At 40.0% G+C, this 22,462-nt stretch overlaps 1 protein-coding gene across 1 annotated transcript in view; it reads right to left on the bottom strand.

Moving 5' to 3' along the window:
* Positions 1 to 4,614: 4,614 nt before the first annotated feature.
* The window catches only part of TRAPPC11 (trafficking protein particle complex subunit 11), a 49,934-nt gene continuing 32,086 nt past the window's right edge, over positions 4,615 to 22,462 (bottom strand). Inside the window, 9 exon segments of the mRNA XM_047772319.1 lie at positions 4,615 to 5,602; positions 9,750 to 9,917; positions 11,631 to 11,764; positions 13,308 to 13,328; positions 13,331 to 13,398; positions 17,400 to 17,511; positions 18,617 to 18,773; positions 18,882 to 18,947; positions 22,184 to 22,303. Coding sequence (XP_047628275.1) covers positions 5,558 to 5,602; positions 9,750 to 9,917; positions 11,631 to 11,764; positions 13,308 to 13,328; positions 13,331 to 13,398; positions 17,400 to 17,511; positions 18,617 to 18,773; positions 18,882 to 18,947; positions 22,184 to 22,303 — 891 coding nt within the window. The 3' untranslated portion in view covers positions 4,615 to 5,557.

Here is a 22,462-nt window from a genome sequence, read left to right as displayed (position 1 = left end):
ATAGTAAACACCCTACTGCCTAATAGAGGAGAAGGAATGATTAATCCGAAAAAGAAATTATTGTGGTTAATGGTTGTAAAGTGTGTATTGACAGACTCTCCTTTGACCAAATCAAGGTTCCTCTGAGCAATTCTGCTCAACCAGGCTTGAGCTTCTCTTCCCATTTTTGGAGAATCATGTTAAGCAAGAATCCTGCTAGATCAGGGAGTTGCCTTCCTGGCTCAGCGGCTTAACTAACCTGACTAGGATCCATGAGGATGTGGGTTCGATCCCTGACCTTGCTCAGTGGGTTAAGTTCCAGCATTGCTGTGGCTGTGGTGTGCCGGTGGCCACAGCTCCAAGTAGACCACTAGCCTGGGAACCTCCATGTGCTGGGGGCAAGGCCCTAAAAAAAAAAAAAAATCTTTCCTTCATCTCAGGCTCTTGCACTGATTCCCCCAAGGGATGTCAGAAAACCTTTACACCAACCTGACATTCCTGTTCTCCAGCCTTTCATTTACATTTCATGAAAGGGGACAAAAGAGTGGACCAGCAAACCAAAACAAAAACCAGAGCTCTTGAACAACCAGGGAATTAGTGAAGGCACCAGTCATTATCCTGCAAATTATAAAGAGAAAGCATCAAGTTATTAAAAATTCTTTCATTCCTATAGGAACTCTATTTTAGGGTAATTAAGAAGACCTTGTGGAATGGTTGGGGAAGCTTCTAAACAGCATAATTCCAGGCAATAAATGCAGGACAGTATTTTAAAATTACCTTTTGCAACTTCTAATTAAGTAACTGATTCAGACAATTGCCACTGATGGATGTTTAGCTGAACCTTATAATAAAGGGATTAGGCTGTCATCCCCTAAACACACTGATCAATCTTAGCATCACTACCAGTGAGGCAGTTAGACCTTGTGACAACAGGATGTGTAGCATATCATCTGTGAGATATTCTTATAGGAAAAAAAAAAAAAAAAAAAAGCTGGGGCAGGTTGTGGGGGTGGTTAGAAAAGGCAGGTGGAAGGGGACTTAGGCAAGGTTTGAACTCTCACTCCCAGTCCACAGGAAATCCAGGAGACAGAGAAACAAGCTAAATGTCACCCTGGGGAAGCAATCAGCCAACACCAGGATGTGGAATATTTTACAAGGCAACTGACTCTATTTCTTCACCAGGTCAATGATAAGAGATAAAAAGAGGAAAGAGACTGTTCTACATTAAACTCAAAAAAGACTTGAGACATAATTAAATATAATGACGTGCCTTGTTTGGATGCGGAATCAAACCAGCCAACTATAAAAAGACTGCTTAGTCAGGGAAAATTGAATATATATTGTGTATCAGGCAACATTTAAGGGATTATTGGTAATTTATCAGATGTAGTAATTCATTGTGGTTATGTTTTTTAAAACATCCTTTTATTTATGGGTGAAACTGTATAAGAGGGGAACAGATGTGGGTATAAGACTATGTAGGTGGTAGGTGGCAGAGTATTAATGGCTATAGAGCTGAGTATAAGCATGGAAGTGTGTTATAGTTTCTACTTTTATGTATGCTTGGAAATTTTCATGATAATAAAGGATGGCAATCATAAGTGAAGAAAATATTGTAAATGTAGTCTGAACAACTGGTGGGCACTTAGCTCCTCTGAGAAAAGCATGAGGTATCAGAGTTCCTCCTGCCCTGTGTTTAAATCATTCAATATTTATACACATCTTGACTGTAAAGGCTTCTTATTGTTTCCTCTTAAACTTGACATTTGGGATTCAGTCCTTTGTCGAGACAATGGTTTCTGATTATCCCTTAGGGTTAAACATTCTTCAAGCTACGGTTTTTCAATAATCTGATGAGCATTATACAACTAAAAAGAAGACAAGCTTTGTTCAAAATCCTTGAATTCAAACAGAAAAGGCCCAGCTCTCCAGAAGCAGCAAGGTGGTGACAGCAGCTGGCATTCTTTTGGTTTTAAGTGAGTTCCATTCCTTCCCTGATTCTCTTATCACTGAATGTGAACCTGTCAGGTAGGAAAATTCAAAGCTAGCTTTACTCAGCCGTGGACAAGTCTGTCTGCACTAAGAACGTCTGGCGAGCCAGGGGCCAGCAGGGATGGACGCCAGCCAGCATCCCTTTATCACCTGCCAAGCTCTTCCTTGATCTGTTTATTTTACAAACTTTTATGTGTCCTCAAAAGCCAGCTCGCCTAATATTTTCTGTTCAAGGATGATGGAAATGCATTTCCATACAAGAAAAACAGAGAACAATTGCATCAGGAATCTGAAAGCAACCCCAATGTCACTCCTGGAGGAAATGGAACCTCTCTGTTGCTTCCTCGCTCACATCCTACAGTCACCTCCACTGGGTTCCATTCTACTTTTATCTTTTGTGACTTCTTTATCACGGAAATTTTCAGACACATCCCCTATCTGGGCACCCTCTGCCCACCTTAAATGGTTTTCCAATCTTGTTTCATGCACTTCTCCCTGACCTGGTTTGGTTTTTATTTTCTGGAGCATTTTAAAGCAATTTCCACACATGCCAACAGTTGAGCAGTCTTGTACCCATTTCTATTGCCTTAATCACACTGTAGTGGGCATTGCTACACTATTGCTGGGCCGATGGTCTTCAGGAATAGGATTCCTTTATGCTTTAGCAACCAGCATAGAAACTGGTCCGTGGCAGGAACTCAGTAAATACTTGGAATTCAACATGAGATTAAGGGCGTCAGTTTTTACTGCCATTGACTTGAGAACAGGGCTTAAAGTCTAGATCACCCAGACTGGAGCTCTGAGCTGCTGTGTCAGCACCCAACTACTCTGAGACCGCTGTGTGGTCAGGAAGCCCAAAGACCACATGCAAAGGTCCTGAGACTAAAAGGAGAGATGCCTGGCTAGCCCCATGTTGCTCCAGCTCCCTCGTTCTTACAATCCCCACTACCCTAACTCTAGCTACTGTCAGACTAGCAACTGCATGTGTGACCCCAAACCAGGACTGCCCAACCAAGCCCTTCCTGAATTTCTGACCCACTGAAACCATTTAAAAAAAAAAAAAAAAAAAGTTGTTGTTTTAGGCCATCAAGTATAGGGATGATTTGTTGTGCAGCAATAACCAAAACATTGGGGCAAGTTACTTAACTCTCTGTTAAGGAGTTTGCACATCTTTAAAATGGGACAATAACACTACCTACACCGCACTGGGCACTTACAAGTGTTAAATGAATTCAGACATGGCATACTGTAGCCCTTGGTAAATGCCAACAGCAATCATTTGGGAAACATGCATGGTGTAGAGATCCTGACCAACCTAATAAAGATACTCCTTGTAAGTTATATGCTAAGCAGGCTGATACATTCAGGTGTTTTCCTATAAATGAAAAACCACCTTCAAGGTGGCTTTGAGTTTTACCACCTTTCAGTGATGGGGGAGAAAAAAGAATTTAAAACATGGCTTGACCCATAACTTGCACGGTGTATATCACCTGAGATGCAGGTGTGCCTGGCAGGTTTGACTTTGGTTCTGAGCCCTGTCTGGTAAAACAGGCACAAAAGACCCACTGATCGCTTTCTCTTTTGTTCTCAGGCACAAGTAAATTGAGTGGAAGGGAAAGTTTCCCACAAATTTGACCTTTGAAGAGAACCTGAATATACTTAAACTAGGAATTTCTCTTCTCTTGCATAAAAACATGGGGTTCTCTACTGATTTAGTCAATTGTACACAGTTCTTTAGCAGCTGCACTCTCTGCTAAAATTAAAGGAAGATGGTTATGGAGCTCTCCAAAAAATAGCCTGAGCATCCCTTGTTAGAAATGTTTCAAGACAAATCCACAATCTAGAGAAAGTGCACATTTCTATTTGGTATCATGTTTGTTCAACAATCTAATCATTAATGTCACACTGAGCTGCTTCTTGGAAATTAGTCATTACTATTTCTCCAACCATTAAATAATACAACCCATCTCTACATATTTTTTACACTAGGAGTTGGGACACTTTGGGTGTCTTTCCTGGGTTTTAGGTCAAGAGGGGGAGCTTCAGAAAGGTGTGTGTTGGGACCAGGTGCATCCTCCCCATTAGAAGAGTGGGCTTGACTTTTCCACTTGTTTTTTCCTTAGAAGCACTCCCTCTCTCACTGCAATGCCAGTGCGGAAATTACAGCTCAGAATTCTTAACTACAGTTAGGGACAGTAGCAAGAGAGAGACTTTTAGTATTCTGGCTGGAGGTATTAACGGGCCATGAAAGAAATGACTGAGTTTTATTTCAGCAAACTTTTGTTTACAGTTCCTCTCATATGTTTCATTTTTATCAGCCTCCTAAGAAGCCTGTGAGATAGTATTATTAGCATCTACATCTTATGGGTAAGAACCCGGAGACACACAGAGGGTGAGTAACATGAACAAAGTCACTAACATGACCGACCCTAGACAACCTGCCAAGCTCCCATGGCCTCCACCTGAAGAGCCATGATGACAAAGAACTCATGACCTCCCAATCCAGCCCATCACTGCACCAGCCTCCCCAAGGGTGAGCAGAGCCAGCTCCAGTCCTACACTCCTTACCAGACCCTGTAACAGCTGTTCCATGAAGCTGAAATCAGAGAAGCTCAAAATAACTAAAAGATACATACAAGCATATTTGAAAGAGAACATTTTTATTTACAGCACTCATTTCCTTTTTACAACTCCTACACTTTTAAATAATAAAAATTTCCAGGAAATGGGGTCATTTTAAATTAAGATATTTTAACAAAGAGGATTTTCACAATGATACTTATTTACATGAATTTTCAAAAGTTTTAGATAGGTCTTTTCAAACTGCACGACATAAATGAAAGCTCTTATTTAGATCTTCCATCTTCCTCACAAATTTTTGTTTAGGAAATAATGCTTATAAGCAGAGCCTTGTGGTAGATCCTGACAGATGTAGAGCTTGTTAATGCACTTGTACATACAAACCTGCTTCATAAATGAACCCATGTTGGCTGCAGGCTGAACCCATTTGACACAACATGATGGTAAACAAAGGTATTTTTGAGACATCTTAAATTGCTCTGATTAGAACTTTCTGGAAGTTTTCTGAATCAGTCACGCAACTGCTTTCCACTTCCTGAGTTTGTACTCTGAGCTCACATTAAATTCAGGAGGATGGATTTATCTCCAGTTTAGCCAACTCTGAAAGAGACTCATGGGGATTCTGAACTTCACAGGGGCAGATGCTGGTGCATTTCCCCTTGTCCAGTCCTATTTCAGATGCTGAATTCTCCTCTGCTATTGCACTTGCAAATCACTTACTGTGAAAAGACTGGACTATTCATATATTGACTTTCAACAATAACAATGGGCTGACATCCTTTCATGAAAGTCACACTGACAGATTTCAAATATTTATTAGAGAAACTGGAAGAGAGGATAGATTTTCCTAATATTTTAAGCATGAGTTCCTCTGAAGAGTTGGTATAACATCCATTAAAAAATAGAAAAGATTTAACTTTCACCATGATCAAGCTGCAGTTCACTATGAAAAGCTTAGAGTTCCATCCGATGTCTCTGTAAGAACAGCCGAGGCCCGTCCTGAACGTCACGCAGCGGCAATGGAGGTGTCATCCATGAGTCGACCCTGTGGCTTTCAAGTGGGAAACAAAATGGGTTTATGAAATGACAATGACAACAGAAGGGCTCTTAAGTCAAGAGATTTTTCAAAATTCCTGGTCCAGATTTTTCCTGGAACTGTTTCACAAAAACAGAATAAACGTGTGCAAGTATCCAAACAAAATTTATCCTCCTTCTCTCCCCACCTTCCTTCCTCACTCGAGCCTGGCGATGGTGACCGCGTGGCCTCCCTCTGTGCCACCTGCTCCCCGTCACCAGTGGCAGACGTCACCAGCTGATCACATCCTCCACCACTGGGATCTCCCTTGTCACAACCTTCCTCTGAATGAACCTTGTGTTCTGGCAGCTACCGCCAATCTAAACTGGGGCGTGTAAAGGGAACCTACCACCATTCCTGTACTAGTGGTAAAGTTTACTCTCCCTTTTGCTTAGCAAGTGTCCCAAGCTTTAAGCAGGCCACAAACCTGGGCAGACAGACAAGTTCCTTGGGATTCAGTGTCTCCCAAACTCCTGTTTGAGAAAAAGTGACTCACAATGAACTCCAGTGCATTAACAACAAATACTACAAGGAGTGAACTAGCAGAGAAAAACAAAATGTCCCTTTCTTGAAGGCTGCTGATTTAAAAAAATGGAAAACATCAGAAGAAGAAAAGCTAAGTGTGAATAACAAGTATCAAGGGGTAAAATTTTTAGGTTTTTCTTTTTCTTAGGTGTAAAATTTATGACAGGTCACCAACTCTCAAGAGAGTCATGGAGTTAACTAAAAGAGTGAAATTCTTGTGAATAATTTTATTACACTGATGTACTTTAGCAGACCTTTGTGGGAAAAGATGAGAGATGTTTAGGACATTAAATAGATCAGTGTTACAACTTTAGCACCAGAAGCTGATTGCTGTGCTTCAGGCAGAATTATTCCAATGGGTTCCCTGAGGCAGTGAAGGGGGCCTCCTGCTTTATTCTGTGGCTGGGTATGTATATATTCCTGCATGTATATATGTATGTAAGTATAGATTCATGCATGAATGTGTGAGTCAGGCATCTGATGACCAGAGCAGGAATGGAATGAATGAAAGAACACGTTCCTGATCTTCCACACTTCATGTAATTTTTAGGACTGACAGAAGACGTTCAGTTTTAGAAACAGAATAAATGGCTCGACCAGGTCAAATCCTTACCAAACACAGCTTTACGACAGGGGCAGAGGACAAGGGAATCACAGATCAGAAAATAAATTATTTTTCTTTCTTTCTTTCTTTTTTTATTTTATTTTTTTATTTTTTGCTTTTTAGGGCCGCACCCGAGGCATATGGAGGTTCCCAGGCTAGGGGTCTAATCAGAGCTACAACTGCCAGCCCACACCAGTCACAGCAATGCAGGATCAGAGCCTCGTCTGTGACCTTCACCACAGCTCACGGCAATGCTGGATCCTTAACCCACTAAGTGAGGCCAGGGATTGAACCCCCAACCTCATGGTTCCTAGTCAGATGTTTCTGCTGCACCACAACAGGAACTCCAGAAAACAAACTATTTTTCAAAGGAAGAAAAATATGGATCCAAACCTGCTCTAGGACAGCACCGTCCAACACAACTCTCCACAAGGACGGGAATCCTGCACATCAGTGCTGCCAATATAGCGGCCACTAGTCACATGCCACTGAGCACTGAAGTGTGGCTAGTGCAACTGATAATTAAATTTTAAATTACGGTGTAATTAATTTTAATCTCAAAATGCATGTATGTGGCTCATGGCCACCATATTGGAATAGCACAGCTCTAAAGTCTAATAAAGGTATGAAGGGATGTAAAACTTTAGTCAGTGATTGTTCACAAGTGGGGAAAGGGTAATCCTTAGTGCGACAGGGAAAAACACTTTAATTATTGAGTTTCCCCAATGATAGAGCAGCTGGCTCTGAGAAATCCAGTCAACACATTTAGGTAGTCAAGTTACTAGTTGATGATTCTTATATTTAGAAAAAAGATCATGGCAGCTAGAAAAGGGTGTGTTAATTAGGTTAAAACTTATGAATGTTTACTTTTCTGGAACCTTTCTTTATGAATTTAAACACTACTCAGAAGAGGTTTACTGTGAAAGAATATCAGAAGGTGGAACCAGCCAGCTTAGCTAGGATTAGGTCTGGTGTACTGAGCAGCTTCAGGGAAAGGTATGAAAGAGATTAACTGATGGGAAGGAAATGCTGGTTTCTTAACAAGATCAATGCTTACATCTCAAACAAGCTATGTTTGTGTGGCTGGAATAGGATCAGGACTGTATATTGATAAACACTTTCACACTTATTAAAGCCATACTTCGGAGCTTAGGAAGAGCAAACTTTCGGAAGGTCAAACAGCTAACAGGACTTCAGAGACCACTTATCCCCACCCGTCATGACTTTCCCCTTGCAGGGCGACGACCTCAGACATGACAGTGAGAAACGGCAATGGAAATGTGTTTAGTGTGTGACCAGGTGGAAGTGTTTTAAAAAGTCACTGTTGGTGGAGACAGGGGAGGCGAGTATGGGAAATCTCGAATTTCCCTTTCAATTTTGCTATGAACCTAAAATTGCTCTTAAAAAAAAAAAAAGAACTCTTAAAAGTCATTGTTTAAACACAGGAGATCTAAAATTATGAGATTTAAAAAAAATAATCTTAAAGTATGGTATAAAATAGGAGCTTATGAAGGGTTAATAAAATTATTTTTTTGCAGATGCAAAAAAATTTAAGTCTGGAAAGATAACAGGTAGGAAGATTATGACGGATACATGAACATAGGCTAACTGATAATTTACCAAATCCCAGATTATATAAACAGGTGGCAATTCCCCAAAGCTTAACAGATACAAAAAACAGAAATAGTAACCTGTCATTCCATAAACGGAGTATAAACTTAAAATGAAAAGAAGACACATAGGATTATATACAGTCATGTATCTCTGGTTACCAAGGTAATCAGAACTATCTGGATAAACAGCCTTAATTCAGGCATCCAGAGTGGCTTAACCTGGGGTGAGGCGCTGAGCTGCACCAGCCATGAGTGAGGCCCAATTCACTCTCCCACCCACAGACTACGACCATTCTAGAGTCCTCTACTGCGGGAACCTGGAATTGCCATCCATCATGGTAGAAAACTGAAACATTAAACCAGAGTATAGTTTCCAACTGGTGATCATTTTCAGAAAAGACCCAAATCCAGTAGTATTACATAGTTAGAAAAGTTCAAGGATTGTAATTACAAAGTTAATCCATTTTGATGAAAAAACTAGTTACACATTAACTACGATTTTAAAACATACTTTTAAGAGGTAAATTTTTAAAAAAGAAAAATGAAAATATACTTTATTAACCCAAAGAAAAAACAAGTTTAAGGATGCTATAAAGATAAATTTTTAGGAGTTCCCGTTGTGGCACAGTGGTTAACGAATCCAACTAGGAACCATGAGGTTGCAGGTTTGATCCCTGGCCTTGCTCAGTGGGTTAAGGATCTGACATTGCTGTGAGGTGTGGTGTGGGTTACAGATGCGGCTCGGATCCTGTGATGCTGTGGCTCTGACGTAGGCTGGCGGCTACAGCTCCGATTAGACCCCTAGCCTGGGAACCTCCATATGCCACAGGAGTGGCTCAAGTAAAAGGCAAAAAGACAAAAAAAAAAAAGATAAATTTTTATCTTTAAGGGAATAAAAATCTTTAAAATTACATCTAGGAGTTCCCGCCTTGGCTTAGAGGAAAAGAATCTGATTAGCATCCATGAGGTCGCCAGGTCGATCCTTGGCCTTGCTCAGTGGGTAAAAGGATGAGGCATTGCTGTGAGCTGTGGGTGGGTCACAGATGTGGCCTGGATCCCATGTGGCTGTGGCACAGGCCAGTGGCTAGAGCTCTAACTCAACCCTTACCTTTGGAACCTCCATATGCCACAGGTGCAGGCCTAAAAAAAAAAAGACAAAAAAAATTACATCCAAAAAAAAAAACCCTGTAAAATAGAAATCTAAAGAAAAATCCATAAATAACAAAAGAAATGAACAGCAATATTGCCAAAATTATAGAGTAACAGTCAAAACTATCACTGTTAGTCTCAAAATATTATTTAGTGAAATTTATAGGAAAGAGCATCTTTTATTTGTGTTCAAGACAGGAAATTTAAAAAGTAGCAAATTTCTAAGCCTCACCTTTACAAAAATGCTGGTGGGTATAAAACGCCTGAGCAGTTGATTTGTGAAGTGAGGAAACCTGAGCAAGTTGATGTTGAGAGACGGCAGCTGCTGGTATCCGGCCATTAGAGGGTAGAAATTATATAGCATTTCCTGTTCGGTGCCAGGAAGGATACGTAATCGAATCTAAATCACAGAAGTTACAGAGAAAGATAAGCAAATATACTTGCAACATGTGTATGTCATTTATCCCTACGTTACTGGCAAACAATCGGACACCTCAATCTTTCTGGTGAAATATTCATACCCTCTCCTATTCTACCACACAGATACCAAAATGTAGGGCTGAATTAGGATGAAGCCAGGACCATGCAGATAACAAATGTTTTAAAAATATGTGCGTGATTTCTCAGTTTCTACCAACAACTGAAAGGCAACTTGGACCTGCTTAACAATGAGACCACTAGATGGATCAATATTTTCTTTTTCTTTTCAGGACCGTACCTGTGGCCTATGGAAGTTCCTGGGTCAGGGGTTGAATCGGAGCTGTAGCTGTGACCTACACCATGGACATGGCAATACTAGATCCCAGCCGCATCTGGCAACCTATGCCACAGGTTGTGGCAACGCCAGATCCTTAACCCACTGAGCGAGGCCAGGGATCAAACCCGCATCCTCAAGGAGAAAACACCAGGTCCTTAACCCGCTGACACACAACAGGAACTCCTGGAACGATTTTCTGTGTCTTAGATCAGGCAGGTTTTCCAGGGACAGTGTGCTATGGGTAACTAGTAGGAATGCATGTTTGTAAACTCTATGTCAATATAACACAAACCAGCTGTCTCCTGTGTTTTGTCTTAGCAATTTTTACTGTAACTTCAGGGATAAAAAAAGATGTTTGTTCTTTAGGAAACAACAAACTGGTAAGATTTTTGGTATCTACATTATCTAATTATTTTTAAGTCAATATGTGAAAGAGATCAGAACAGTAGAAAAGCTCATTCATTTCCAAGAGTATGTACAGGGAGGTGATGTGTCAGAGATAATATATGCATGTGTACCACATATTATAGCTAATTGACTATATTTAATATCTATTATAAATCAGTGTAAGGACTTACAGTATACTTCATATGTCACTCTACTTTCACTTAGCAGCAACCCCAGCACTCAGAACACGCACAGCCAGATCCTAAATCAGCATGGATACTGCCAGGAGATATGACACATGTGCTCCTCTAATTACATCCTTGTTAATGAAAAGCATTTACTCCACTGAGGGCTGTCACTGTTGCCACTTAGAGGAGGAAGTATTCTCACTGAAACATGGTTTTGCCTGAGAGTGTATGTCCCAGCCAAAAATGTGATGAACTTTCCTACCTCTGATTTGAACAGATGAATCAAAACACCTGAATCATTTGTACAGATAAAATTGTGCCTAAATGTACCAAAGGTAAGTAAATTCTATGCAAGATCAAAATCTCTTTAAAAACCGCACAGACAGTTCAAAAAAATTAGACTTTGAATCTGTGAAGTGATGCCTCAAAGCCTTAAAAGTCACCCATGTGCATGCACACACAGACACACTCATTAGGAATAAAAGGGAAATCTAAAACTTTTAGGAATTCTATTATAATAGAACAAAAGAGAATCTGTAAACTCTTGTTTTATGACGAGAAAGAACCTATATGAGTGATCTCAATGAGAAAAGGGTTGCCCATTTAACCCATTTCTATAGCAAGTTGTAATTAATATTTGAAAGTGACTGAAGACTCACCACTATCAAAACAATAGGACACAGCTTTATCAATTCATTTATAAAATCTAAAGGTACAGTGCTCCACTTCCTGGCCACACTTCTGTGTCTTCATAGGCAACCCAACGAGCTATGACCTGTACCTGTTTAAGACCCGAGAACATGAACGCATCACTGGGCTCCACAGAAATCTCCACATCTTGGACCAGGTTAGTCTTATTCTGGAGGTGGTACCTGACAGGTAACGACTCTCTGACACGCCCAAAAGATGGCAGATCTGCAGAGAAAGATGACACATTTCTCTTGGTCAAAAAAAAAAAAAGGCAGCTCACCATTTATGGGTCCTTTCTGTAAATAAATCGTTTTCTATAAGACATGGGACTCTTTAAATTAATGACAGCACTGCACTCTTGCTAAATAAGAACATTCTTTGGACAACAGCCACAGGACTATGATAAAATAGGCTAAGAAGAATCAAAGCGCTTTCTGCAACTGATGTGACTTAGAAAGGGTCTTGGCTATCACCAAGTCAATTATATTTTAGGAGTGATTTTTTTTTTTGTCTTTTCTAGGGCCACTCCCCCGGCATATGGAGGTTCCCAGGCTAGGGGTCGAATCAGAGCTGTAGCTGCCGGCCTACACCACAGCCACAGCAACGCGGGATCTGAGCCGCATCTGTGATCTGTACCACAGCTCTCGGCAACGCCGGATCCTTAACCCACTGAGCAAGGCCAGGGATGGAACCTGCAACCTCATGGTTTCCAGTCAGATTCAGTTAACCCACTGGCCACGACGGGAACTCCCCAGGAGTGATTTTTTAAATCTACAAAACACTTCCGTAAATATCAGTAATGGCCCAAGATGGAATGACAGACATTATTTGCCACTTGATGGGAGCACATACCATTAACTATGGTGTATTCTTGCCAAAAACTTTTAACCTAAATCTGATCCAGCCTACAGATCTAACCACTAATTTATAGGGACAGAGAAACATTTAATAATGATATAATGCAATCAGCAAAATCTAGATTATAGGTAGATCTACAGGACAAAGGACTCAAGTTTCTTCAACGAACTAATACCAATGAGGAGAGGGAGGGGATGGGGGTGGAAGAGGAGGGGATGGAAGAGGTGGCAGTGGAGTGGGGGAGGGGAGGTCTGTCTGCCTACAGATTTTTTTTTTTTTTTTTTTAAGGCCGCTCCCGCAGCTTAAGGAGATTCCCAGGATAGGCGTCTAATCGGAGCTACAGCTGCCAGCTTTCAGCACAGCCACAACAACATGGGATCCGAGCTGCATCTGCGACCTCACAGCAACACTGGATTGTTAACCCACTGAGTGAGGCCAGGAATCGAACCCACAACCTCATGGTTCCTAGTCGGATTCGTTTCCACTGCGCCACGACAGGAACATCTGCCTACAGATTTCTAAAGGATAGAGATCCTTCAGCGGCAACACACAGACCTTAAAGTAAAGAACACTAAGAGTCAGCTAAAGAAAGGCCAACACTAGAACTGGATAATATTAAAAATTACTGCTAATTTTTGAAGTTATGATAATGAGACTGTGATTATGTTTAGGAAAATAGCCAGTAGTATTAAAGATGCATACTGAAATCTTTATAGATGAAATAATATCTGGGATTTGCTCCAAAACGACAGGAGTGGAGGAGTGGGTAGAGATACAGATAAAACAAGACTGGTCACAATCTACTTGTAAATAGTGGGCATCTTTCAAAATAGAAAATTCCAAAAAAATTTTAGAAGCGAAAATAAATATTCTTAATTGGATCCTCATCAAATAAAGCTGAATGCCATACCTGCATTCACGTGGAGAGGATGTTTTCTACAATCACGTGTGGCAGCGTGATGACCGTGCTGATGACAGGGATGTCTTCCATGGCTGACGTCCTAGGGCAGAAAAGCGTACTTTAAATTCACATTTCATGTGAAAAGTTAACAAATCAAAAACAGGTAACATGTATAGTCACCAACTAATTATGGAAGAAATATAAATTATCCATTTTCTAAAAGTTTATTAATGGAGGGAGAGCTTTTCCAATCCCATTTTCAGTTTTGAGTGTTTCCAATGAACAAACGCAATTCAAGGTGGCTCTTTGGTCCCAGTGATGAAGTAAAGGATTGCGCCAGAGTGGACATCAACTGCACCATGAAGTGCATCATTGGACACGGTGTTCTCAATGTCGGCGGCAGTGCAGTGCCTGACACTATGACACAAACCCCTCTCCCACTCACAACCGAACCCAGATGAGCGCCAGACCACTCTCCATGGACTGCTGTAACCGCACCGTGGGCAAACAGCAGAAACCGAAGGGCTAACCATATTTTACCATCAATACACACAGTGGCACTCCATACTCCAACATTACTGACTTAAAGTGAGCAACATTGTGAAACTGTCAAATATTTTTTCCTACATTAACAGTTAGGGTGGGAACCACAGGGGCAGCTGGCAGCTATTGGCCTGCCAAGGCCAACCCGAAGGAATAGCCTGCATGCAGATGTGGAACGGCTTACACTACTACAATAGCACACACCATGCAGAGCAAATGCTCAAGGCAAGCACACCCAATGAGAAATACGTCTTTTCAAGTATTACAGTAACATGACAGAATAAGCGGTGCCTTCAAAATGCTGTTTTAATTTCTATATTTAGGGATTAAACTAAACATCAATATGGTAAAATCAAGACTGGAGAAAGGAAAAACTTTTTTTAAAAAATGAGACATTTTTCTTTTCTTTTCTTTCTTTCTTTTGTTTAATGGCTGCACCCGCAGCATATGGAAGTTTCCAGGGCAGGGACTGAGTCTGAGCTGCAGATGCTGGTCTATGCCGCAGTTGCAGCAATGCCAGATCCTTCAATCCACTGCACCAGGCCAGCGATCAAACTGGCACCACCACAGAGACAAGCTGGATCATTAGACTTCTGTGCCACAGCGGGAACTCCCTAAAATTACACTTTTCATTTCTCATTTTTAATATCTTATTCAGTGTTTTGAGATTTATAAAATAATTAAGCCATATCAAGAAAACACATGAAATACCATTTATCGATCTCCATGCCTAAGAGGACATAGCAACATAGCTGAATCTTCCTGTGAGCCCTTGCATGCTTGTACCCCCCACCCTCTGCTCCAGAAGTACATACTAGTCTGAATTTGGCATCTATCATTCCTATGTATTTCTTTACATTTTTCCACATTACATGTACAGCTGTAAGAAACCTATGTTTTCCAAGACTATATACATGCAATCGTCCTATTCTGAACATCTGCAGTTGCTTTGTTTCACTTAATATTAATAGGTTAATAGGTGTAGCTCTGGTTCCTTCATTTTCACTGATATATAATATTTCACTATATGGATGTGCCACAATTTACCCAACATCCTGTTGATGGACATTTAGTTTGTTTATAACTTTTTACTATTATATACCAGACCTACTATCAACATTTCCACACATGTGCCCTCCTGTATGTTTGAGACTTTTTCTGGGACTGCAGGGTATAGCCAATCATCAGCTTTATCTGATACTGCAAAAAGATTTCCAGAGCAATAGTTCTAATTTATACTCCCCCCTCCAGAGAAACTTTGTTTTTGTTTATTTGTTTTGTCTTTTCTAGGGTTGCACCTGCAGCATATAGGGGTTCCCAGGTTAGGAGTCTAATCAGAGCTGTAGCCATCGGCCTACACCAGAGCCACAGCAACGCAGGGTCCGAGCCACGTCTGCGACCTACACCACAGCTCACAGCAACACCAGAGCCTTAAGCCACTGAGCAAGGCCAGGGATCGAACCTGCAACCTTGTGGTTCCTAGTTGGATTCATTAACCACTGAGCCATGATGGGAACTCCAATTTTTTTTTGGGGGGGGGGCTTGCATTGTTAAACCTTTTCGTTTTTCCAAAGTAGGGGGAGTATATTTCCATCTCAGATTACTTGTAAGGGTGACCTTCTCTCCCTAGGTTTATGGGCCATCTGGATCCTTCTGTTCACTATGCTATGTACTCAAGCCTTTTTCTCAACTTTTGGTTACTAGACTTGTGTTTTCTTATGATTGGAAGAAATTTCTTGGTGTGAATTCTAATCCTTCATCAGTTTTATACACTGCAAATTGCTTTCCCCAGTTTGTATTCTGCCTTTTCAATTTCTATTTTCTTTCTTTTTTTTTTGTCTTTTTGCCTTTTCTAGGGCCGCTCCCGCGGCATATGGAGGTTCCCAGGCTAGGGATCTAATCAGAGCTACAGCCAAAGCAACGCAGGATCCGAGCCATGTCTGCAACCTACACCACAGCTCACGGCAACACCAGATCCTTAACCCACTGAGCAAGGCCAGGGATTGAACCCACACCCTCATGGTTCCTAGTCAGATTCGTTAACCACTGAGCCAAGATGGGAACTCCTGCCTTTTCAATTGCTTCATGGTGTTTTTCAATGACCTGAGAAACAATTTTAAGAAATCAAATTCATCAATTTTAGTGGCTTGTACTTTTAGGGTCTTATTTAAAGAAATTCTTCCTACCCCAAAGTCATAAAATGATTCTCTTATTTTTCTACTAAAAGTAATGAAATTTTGCTCTCTACAATTAGAACTCTAATAAACATGGAATCAATTTTGACATACAGTGTACAGAAGATATCCTGTTTTTCCCCAAGTTGATACCCAATTGTTTACCACCAGCTATAAAACAGTTAGTTCATCCTTCCCCCACAGATCTACAACACTACCTCTGTGGAATGTAATTTCCCTGTGGGAATCTGTGAAACTATTTCTAGACTTCCTCTTCTGTTCCACTGGTTTATTTATATCTCCCTGAGCCAATACCATGGTGATGACTAGTGTAGCTTTACAACAAGTCTTGGAATTCAGAGGGGCAAGTACCCTTGCCTAGTTATACTTCTGGAGTATTCTGACATTTTGCCTTTCCATATAAACTTCAAAATTGAGTATGTCAAGTTCCACAAAAACAAAACAAAACAAGCTGTTGAGATCTTGAAGGAAATTGCACTGAATCTAAAGAATAATTTACAGTATTAAATCTTATCCAAATCCTATCAGAGACTCTTTTGTATCTCTGACATTTACTTAGGTCTTTCGTTAATGTTTAACATTTTTTTTTTGTCTTTTGTCCTTTTAGAGCTGAACCCGTGGCACATGGAGGTTCCCAGGCTAGGGGTCTAATTGGAGCTGTTGCTGCCAGCCTACACCAGAGCCACAGCAACGCCAGATCCAAGCCACGATCTACACCACAGCTCAAGGCAACACCAGATCCTTAACCCATTGAGCGAGGCCAGGGATCGATCCCACAACCTCATGGTTCCTAGTCGGATTCCTTTCTGTTGTGCCATGATGGGAACTCCCTAATGTTTTAAATTTTTATAACTTTTTTCCATAAAGGTAATGCACATTTTCTATTAGATACATATTAGATACATTCCCACATATTTTTACATAAATACCTATTTTAAATAGGTATTTAAATAAATGCCTAGAGGTTTATTATGATATATAGAAACCCAGCTGATTTTTGTGTACTGATGTTATATCCAGCAACCTTGCTGAAACTCTCTATAATTCTAATAATTTGTTGACTCCCTTGAATTTTCTATGTAAATAATCCTATTGGACCGCAAATAAGGGAAGTTTCTCCTAATACTTTTAGTGGTCCTATCATCAGAATTAAGTTGGCTAAATCACAAATTAACAAACACAAATGAAAGTTTAATTATCCTTTTAAATCTCTGTGCATTTGACAAATGGTCAGTGACAGCCTGTGACTTCTAGTCTGCCCTCCAGGCTGTCAGAAGCTCTCAACTATTAAATGACAATGACGCATGATGAAGGCATTAGAATAACAGAAAATGAAAAAAAGACAGGGCTGATATAATTTTACCTCTTCCAGGAGATAACATAATGCCCAGTTGCTACTCCACCTTCAACATTTCCAACAGAGGGGCACCGAAGACAAAAGCACTCACTTGCGCTCTCTCCAGTCTGCAAGACAACTAAAAGAAAGAGTCTTCATAATCCTCATGCAATGACTTCATTCATGAAAAGAGAGCTTTACATCCAAGCAATGTAACAACAAAAAGAGAGTACCTTATCAATTATACATTATTTATAGAGACTTGGAATCTAAGGCTAAGAGATGGTTAATGACTTTTTCAAGGAGATAGATAAACAGAGCAAACAAAACAACTCATTTATATTTGGTCTTTAAGAATACATCATGAGAAACAGACTCACAGATTTTGGAAACAAACTTATGGTTACCAGAGGGGAAACGTGGTGGGGAGGGATAAATTAGGAGTTTGGAACTAACATTTACACACTACTATATATAAAATAGATAATCAATAAGGACCTACTGTATAGCATAGGGAACTCTACTCACTATTCTGTAATAACTTATATGGGAAAAGAATCTGAAAAAGAATGGATACGTGTATATGTATAACTGAATCACTTTGCTGGGTATACCTAAAACTAACACAAAGCAACTATACTCCAATAAAATAATATAATAAAAATAACAATACACAACTTTTTTTCCCCTTCCCAATATTTGCCCTTATAATCTATTTGAGAATAATTCTGCTTGGGTTAACCTTCAAACTAATTTTCATTCCCTCTAACAGCTTAAGAAATATACAAAAGCCCAAAGTATCCCGGACTGGAAAGGTAATATCTCTTCTATAAACTGTTTTAGTTGGATAACTTAAAGATCAATAATCTACTTTTCTATATTTTCCATAGTTTCTTTGATAAACATCTTTTCCCATTTCATATTATAAACAATAGTACATGTCAATTAAAAATTAATTAGAATTTTAATGAGAATGGACTTATCTACAAAAAAAACACACCAAATATGAAAACTTTTGTTTTCAAGTACATCTTTCAGAGTTAACTTTTTTTTTGAAAGAATCTGTTCTTTTAAAATTATCAGGGTATACTCAAGCAAATTGTAAGTGATGCTAATTCTACCTTAATTCTACATGTATTTGCTTTTGTGGGTATAAGTTTCAAGTTCCCTCCCTTAGCAACAAGCAAGGCTGGCCAGCACCGCCCCCCCCCAACTGCAAAAAACACAAGTGGGATGATCCACACCTTTGTCCACTTGGGATTCCAGCTGGTCCACAGGAGTCATGGAAGGAGCAAGCTGCAGCTCACTAGAGATGATGGTGAGGGCCCATGGGGAGGCACTCAACAGGTCTGTCATCAACAGGAATGGGATGTCAGCATAAACCCGTTCCAGGTGTTCAAACTGTGGCAGATGGAGACAAAGGTCTATCAGGAAGTACACTAATCCATTTTCTTTTTTCTGTTACTTTCTATAGCCTAGATGACTTCTAATAGGCTTCACGGAACATACCTTCGTAGAAACAAATTTCACTGCAACATCAAATGGAAAGACAGTTTCTATTGTTACAGTTTCATCCTGCAAGGCAATGTAAATGGCACATTCAATAGCTTTTCCTATCTTAAGAATAATACAGTTTTAAAAAGAGAAGGCATACAATACACAACTGATTACTGATCAATAAATAATTCCAATTTATACATCAAGAAGCTAGAATCTTTCTTTCCTTTAGATAGTATTTAGAAAAAATCTAGGTAGAGACCAGATTAATATTTCTAACAAGTTATCTATGGTTGTAAAACCATTTATATTGCAAAGTGCTTTCTCATCCATTATTTTTGTCAGGATCTAGTAAGAGCGGGCAGGGCAGGCACTGTCACCATTTTACAAATGAGGAGCCAGAGGTTAAGGAAGATAAGTGACCAGTTTTAAGCCATGAAGCTAGTGGAGTGAAGCCTAGAATCTGGGCCTTCTTTCTGTCTAAGTCTTTTACCTCGCTTCAACTCAAGACGACTAAAACAATGATAATGATAATAACAGTAATATTATAATTGACACAGCATCATAATCACTGGAGATGAAGTGGTCACAGAGCTAGTAGGGAACCAAGGCAGAAACTGAACCGAATCTGACCCTGGAGTCTGGTCTCTTAATCAACCTACTCCATCTCCTCTGCAAGAGTCTGTTGAAAAAATAGTGTGCTTCTTCTATCTTTAAACAAAAAGCAACACATCCTGTTGGTGAGAAACCTTTTAAAAAGATCATGTTAGTTAAAAATTCATGCTGTGAGACCAGATAGGTCTGGGTTTTAATCCTGGCTGGATACAAACCTTGAGAAGGTTATATGGTTGCTTTCAGTCTCAGTTTCATAAACCTCACAGGGATGTTACAATTAAATGAGATAATATACACAAAGCACTCAGTGAAATTCCTACATCATTTTCACTATTATTAAATGCTTCAAATTATTTCCTTTATCAATTATCAAGCTAACTTTTCTTTAAAAGTAGGAGACAGGATATACATCCTTACTCATTATAGTGACCGGAAAAAAGTGTGCCATGATTCTGTGAGCCTGAAACCTAGGACCTCCAGGTTTCCTCACAGAGATCAAGAAGCGACTCAATGATTAGCTCAGATATGGCCTACTTTTAATTTCCATACGGCCTACAGAGCAGATTCCCATGTAAGTAAAAAATGAAATTTAATCCACTGAAGGGGAAAGAATTTACATCTGAACTTCCAAAAGTCTTCCAAATAACACTATGACCTGTAAGATATTCCCTGAAAAAAACACTTCTTCGTAAAATAATTCTGAAACAGAATCACCACAGGCTTTTGTGAAGCTTCTCTATACACACGCAAATTAGATGCTGAAGAAAAATATCTTTTTAACACCTCTGAACCCAGTATTTTCCAAATGCATCTGACAAATTAATTTTTGTGTATGGAGTATTATTTCTACTTGTCAGAATCACATCTTAGGAATGAAGTGGTTGATAGAAGAGTCAATACATTCTTCTCTAAAAAAGCGGCAGACACCTGGATGATGTCCTGTGTTGAGGAGAAGAGCTGCTAAAAGATGTAGCAGCCTAGTTTGGGCCTGAGTCCAAGACAATTACTAGATATCAAACAATTATTTTAAAGTAGTTCCGAGTCTATCATCAGCTTCCTAATCAGAAGTAGAAATGACGTCCAAGACTTAGGACACTAAATCTGCACAGAAAGTTCACATTCCTATTTTATAGATAAGGATGCAGAGGCACGTGGAGGAACAGGGAGCTCCCTAGCTGCCCACATTCAGGACTCAGGAGATCTCCCTTCCTCCGAACTGGCACTATCAGCTCCCAATTCACCATCCAGGGTTCTTATCACATCAGGCTGGTGACATCTATTATGCTACAGGACATGCCTTCCTCCCTCCCACTTGGGAAATACTCCTAAACTCTCTTGGGATGGTTTTGCCTTCCAGGGACTTATAATACAGCCCACTGCCCAGACTCTGGGCAGTGGCCCTCCTATAAATCCCCAAATTCCTAGGTCTTCTTCTCTGCTGGCTTGTGGATGCCATTCCTGGGAAAAGGCTGAGACAGCACTGCTGCCAGGACTAAGAAGATATATCATAGATATACCATAGTCTTCCATTAGAAAGAGAGGATACGAGCACTACATACAATATGGTTAAATCTACATAAAAACACGACCCCTACCATCTCTAGAAACAGAAAAGAGCAATAAGAGATACATCAAAGAGTTAACAGGCACTGCCTCTGAGCTGCTGAACTACACCTTGATAGCTTTCCTACTTTCCCCTCTTTAATGTGCACTTACCAAAAACTATTTTTATAAGAATCCTTTTTTACTGATAGAAAAGATATTTCACAAAGGGAGATCTCCCTTCCTCCAAACCCTTCTGCATATAAGCCAACTTATATGTTATCTAATATGTGATTTTAAGAAGCAGGTAGTAGAGTTCCCATTGTGGCTCAGTGGGTTAAGAACCTGTCTATTATCCATGAGGATGCGGGTTTGATCACTGGCTTTGCTAGGTGGGTTACAGATCCACTGTTGCCGTGAGCTTCGGTGTAGGTCACAAATGTGACTTGGATCCAGTGCTTCTGTAGCTGTGGTGTAGGCCAGCAGCTGCAGGTCCAAACTGACCACTAGCCCAGGAATATGCCACAGGTATGGCCCTAAAAAGAAAAAAAAAAAAAAAGGAAAAGAAAAGAAAAAGGAAAGAAGCAGGAGTTCCCATCGTGGCGCAGTAGAAACAACTCCAACTAGGAACCATCAGGTTGTGGGTTCGATCCCTGGCCTCGTACAGTGGGCCAAGGATCTGGCATTGCCATGAGCTGTCGTATAGGTCACAGACACGGCTCGGATCCGTGCTGCAGTGGCTGTGGTGTAGGATGGCAGCAACAGCTCCGATTCGACCCCTAGCCTGGGAACCTCCATATGCCACGGTGTAGCCCTAAAAGGACAAAAGACCAAAAAAAAAAAGAAAAAAGAAAAAGAAAAGAAAAGAAAAGAAGCAGATAGGTTTAGAGTCTCCAAACTTTTTTTCAAAAGATCACAAACCTCTGGTTCTCTGTACAAAAAGCCATGTAGGCCAACTTCCTAATGTTTGAGCAATGAGTGCTGTTATTACACCATTTAAAATAAATACAAATGATTAAAAAAAAATTAGATGTCTAATTAAAAGTGCTAATGGACTATAAGCAGCTAAGCTGCTTATTTTAGTGGTCAACTAAAATAATACAAAAGAGGAAATAATCCACATATGATAGTTCTCAAAGAAGCTATGAAAAACATACCTTGTGACACTTGCAAACGATTTCTTTGTCTTCAATGGTTGTATTGATCAGGTAAGAAACATACACGAGAAACATTCTTGAACCCACTGTTCCACAGCGAACATATATCGTTTTTTCCAGCTGTAACAAAATAAAAATATATTAATTTCATTAATATTCCAAAATTTCCTCCTTATATTTTAGGATAACTCTCCCACCTTTTAGAGCTTACAATAGCAACTGCTAAAATCTTGAACAATTTTTACAGTTGTTCCTGCCACAGCATATGAGTGGGATCAT

The sequence above is a fragment of the Phacochoerus africanus genome, chromosome 3 (assembly GCF_016906955.1).
Source record: "Phacochoerus africanus isolate WHEZ1 chromosome 3, ROS_Pafr_v1, whole genome shotgun sequence".
NCBI lineage: Eukaryota > Metazoa > Chordata > Mammalia > Artiodactyla > Suidae > Phacochoerus > Phacochoerus africanus.
Note: the sequence above shows the minus strand (reverse complement) of the source record. Positions and strands in the feature narration are given on the sequence as shown.